Here is a 3,547-nt window from a genome sequence, read left to right as displayed (position 1 = left end):
TCAAATATTAAACAGACATTCAGTTTATTACATGCTATTATTACATGGAAATAGCAGAACATAAAACCATATGAGACTAAATTAAAAACAAGTTGACACTGGGTGAGTATTTGATAGCCGTTTTCTGTCTCATGAGAGACCTAACTAACATGACCTTGACTTTTACCCAGTAAATACAGGGGGGAAAGTGTTTACTGGAAGATAGTTTGTTGTCTTACAAACTTTATTTTGCTTCAGTTTCACAAAAAAATTTTTTTATTTTTTTTCCTGCAACACAAGAGTAAAAGACATTACAACGTTAACTCTGTAAATCTTCATACGTCACTGGTGAAATTCATAAAATCCTGATGAGCTGGCCTCCGCTGCAAGGGTACAACAATGTTGAAAGTCTGTTATCTCATGTTTAGTTTGGGGATTAAGGCAAGTATCTATTTGCAAAAAAAAAAAAAAAAATACAATTGTAAATGCTTTATTTCCTTTAACTCAAACACATGATGAGTGGGAGGTTTGTATTGTGTAAGTGAAGGTGGGATGCAGTTCTTGTTATTTGCAGCTATTTACTCAGAGGATCCTGCCAGTCAGTCATGGGTCATTCTAGGAACCAGATGTCGACATGGACACTGTGTCTCTACTTATACATGATTGGAGCTGCAATGACCAAACCGTAAGTTTACATAAAAGTTCTGGACTATTTACTATAATTTGTAAATGAATCGAGTGAATTCAGGTCTGTGGATTTGTCCCATGAGAGTTCAGACCAGTCAGATAACAGCTGTCTGTGTGAATCTGTCTGTAGATATTACATGGTGACCATTCCTGCTGTCCTTGAAGCTGGAGCTCAGACCAAATTCTGTGCCAGTCTCCTTGAGCCCAATGGGACTCTGACCATGACCGTCACTTTGAAGTCAGGAGAAAAAAATACGACTCTTTACGAGAAGACGTCTAGTGAGGAGTTTCATGAATGCATCCAGTTCCAGGTCGACTTTTAAGATGGTTTTGAATCTACTTGACCTTCAATGAAATAGTTTTGAATGCAGTTTTACAGATGTGAACTTTATTAACAAACTGCAGAAATATATCCATGGTTCATGGTTTCACATATGTTTTTTGTTTTTTTTTGGTTTTATTTTGTTTGTTTGTTATATTACAATTATTAATTTATTTTAGGTCCCTTTAGTAAAACATAAAGAGGTTCAGAAATTGGAGGTGCAGGTACGAGGAAACACATTTTACTCAGAAGAAGTCAGGAAAGTCCTAATCAAAGCCTACCAACCCATGACCTTCATCCAAACAGACAAACCGATCTACCTCCCTGGACAGACAGGTAATGGGGAACTCCTCTAAAATAAAAACTCTGTTAGATGGATTTGCTTTTTGATTTTGTTATAAATGAGACATTCAGGTGCTAATAGGTGAAATCTTCATGTACTCTCTCAGTACGTTTCAGAGTGGTCACAATGGACACAAAGTTTAGACCAGCCAGCCAACTGGTGAGTTCTCCTTTTTATTTTTAAACTGATATCATTGGGGCTGAATACTTTGTAAATGTATCATTTATACTGACATTTGGAGCAGAACACAAGATTGACCATGAAAAATCATTACTAAATACAGTGCATACATATTATCTTTAACAAAACAAATCAAATCAATTGTGCAAACAATGCTTGTAGAGCAAATTTGTTTATACTTTAACATTTTGTTGCTGATGCTGTGACAACTCAAATTTTGTAAGCTTAAAAAGTTGAAGCGCAATGAAACATAGATTGTCGCTAAATCAATTAGGCTTTTAAACCATTGGCTGGATTAATTTACTTTGATTGTGTTTGGTTGTGTTTTATAATTGGGATCAAATTAGGAAATATTTAATAGAATTTCCATCTCTCTATATGATTCACTTAATCTGATTTTATATTTCTGATGCATACTGAACCTGTGGATCTTGTGAAGAGCTTTAAGGTGGCATCATCATAAACATCTTGTTAAAGTGAATTAAATTATTATCACAAACTATTCATATCAATCCAGTAAATTTTACTTTAGAAACCTGTAGAAAATCTGTTTTTTTTTTTTGGACCCCCTTTTTTTTAATGACCCCAAAAATCTATTAAAAGATTACTTTTTTCCTTTTTTATCCAACAGTATACCATCATCAAACTTGAGGTAAGAAATCTAAATTGTCTTAAACTCATAGTCTAGTTTTTATATTTAATGGATGGCTAAAACAGGCAGCACTTCATTCAGTGATCAGTGAAAGTGAGCCATTGGTTTCCATAAATGGAAATATTAATTTTGTTCCAATTGCATATGATTTTAAACTTATTAAACATATGGCCCAGTTTTTATTTTTTTATTTATTTTCTTCAACAGGATCCCAACAACAACAGGATTGGACAATGGCTCAATGAAACCTCCAACAGCAAAATACTGCAGCTCTCCTACCCCCTAAACTCTGAGGCCCAGGAAGGATCCTACAAAATCATTGTGTCAGCAGGAGAAAATAAAATACAGCACAACTTTAAAGTGGAGAAGTATGGTAAGTTTTCTAGTCAATTCCAAAGAGATCTGTCCATTTAGGATTAGATGTAAATGTCTTGTATTTTTCTCTAGTTCTGCCCAAATTTGATGTAACAATAAATGTAAAAGAAGAAGTTAGTGTTGGGCAGGAAGGAATTGAAGCTAAAGTTTGTGGAAAGTAAGTAAGCATTGATCCCTGACTAATGTTTTTTAGAGACCGTAAATCTTTAAAAAAAAAAAACAATATGAAATGGTTCTTTTGTGGATGACTTTTTAATCTGTTCTAATTTAACCAGGTACACATATGGACAGCCTGTGCCAGGAAGTGTTACTGTGAAAATGTGCCGACCTTTTTATGACTCCACTCCCAAGAGTCAGAGGAAAAAACCTCTTTGTGACATTCAGACACAGAAGGTATGGCTGATTATAGGTTTTTGTTCATGTTACTCAAACTTACCACTAAAGTCCTGTTAGGTCAGTAATCATTTTCGAATGCCTCACAGACAGTAATGACAATCACTGATTAATAAAATCAAAAAGGAATTACAACCGTGTTTATCTTTATCCTGGTTTTCTACAAAGAACCTGCAGGTTTTTTCTTTGTGGCTTATTTCTGTTTCTACCATTTGCTGGCTTTTAGAAATTATGAGGAAAAAGTCATTTCTCCTGATAAATGTTCATATCATCAAGTCATGTTCTAAAATATATGATGAAGTTTTCTTTTTTTCTTATAGGCAGACAAAACAGGATGTAGTACATTTGAATTCCAAATGTCAATTTTCACCAGAGGCGATCGACTAGAATTACAACATAAACTTGATGTCATTGCCACAGTGGAAGAGGAAGGAACAGGTAAGTCTTGTTTGCACAGTGCCTTTATTCTCATTGAAGAGTTTGTATTTGTGATGATATTATTATGCAAGGCATGACTGTTATTACATGGTAGCTTTTCATATTTAGGTACATCACTCTCACAAGTGAAGCAAATACGGATCTCATATGTTATTGGAAAACTGTCTTTTGTTGATGT

General features: G+C 34.4%; 1 protein-coding gene across 1 annotated transcript in view; it reads left to right on the top strand.

Annotated features, from left to right (window-relative positions):
• The first annotated feature begins 26 nt into the window (after positions 1-26).
• The window catches only part of LOC103132908 (alpha-2-macroglobulin-like), an 8,394-nt gene continuing 4,873 nt past the window's right edge, over positions 27-3,547 (top strand). Inside the window, exons 1-10 of the mRNA XM_016667646.1 lie at positions 27-664; positions 797-977; positions 1,168-1,324; positions 1,438-1,490; positions 2,143-2,163; positions 2,371-2,536; positions 2,611-2,695; positions 2,814-2,931; positions 3,252-3,369; positions 3,478-3,545. Coding sequence (XP_016523132.1) covers positions 585-664; positions 797-977; positions 1,168-1,324; positions 1,438-1,490; positions 2,143-2,163; positions 2,371-2,536; positions 2,611-2,695; positions 2,814-2,931; positions 3,252-3,369; positions 3,478-3,545 — 1,047 coding nt within the window. The 5' untranslated portion in view covers positions 27-584. The remainder of the gene's footprint in view (positions 665-796; positions 978-1,167; positions 1,325-1,437; positions 1,491-2,142; positions 2,164-2,370; positions 2,537-2,610; positions 2,696-2,813; positions 2,932-3,251; positions 3,370-3,477; positions 3,546-3,547) is intronic.

This window comes from Poecilia formosa, unplaced genomic scaffold, assembly GCF_000485575.1.
Source record: "Poecilia formosa unplaced genomic scaffold, Poecilia_formosa-5.1.2 Scaffold1504, whole genome shotgun sequence".
In the NCBI taxonomy this organism is placed as follows: domain Eukaryota; kingdom Metazoa; phylum Chordata; class Actinopteri; order Cyprinodontiformes; family Poeciliidae; genus Poecilia; species Poecilia formosa.
Note: the sequence above shows the minus strand (reverse complement) of the source record. Positions and strands in the feature narration are given on the sequence as shown.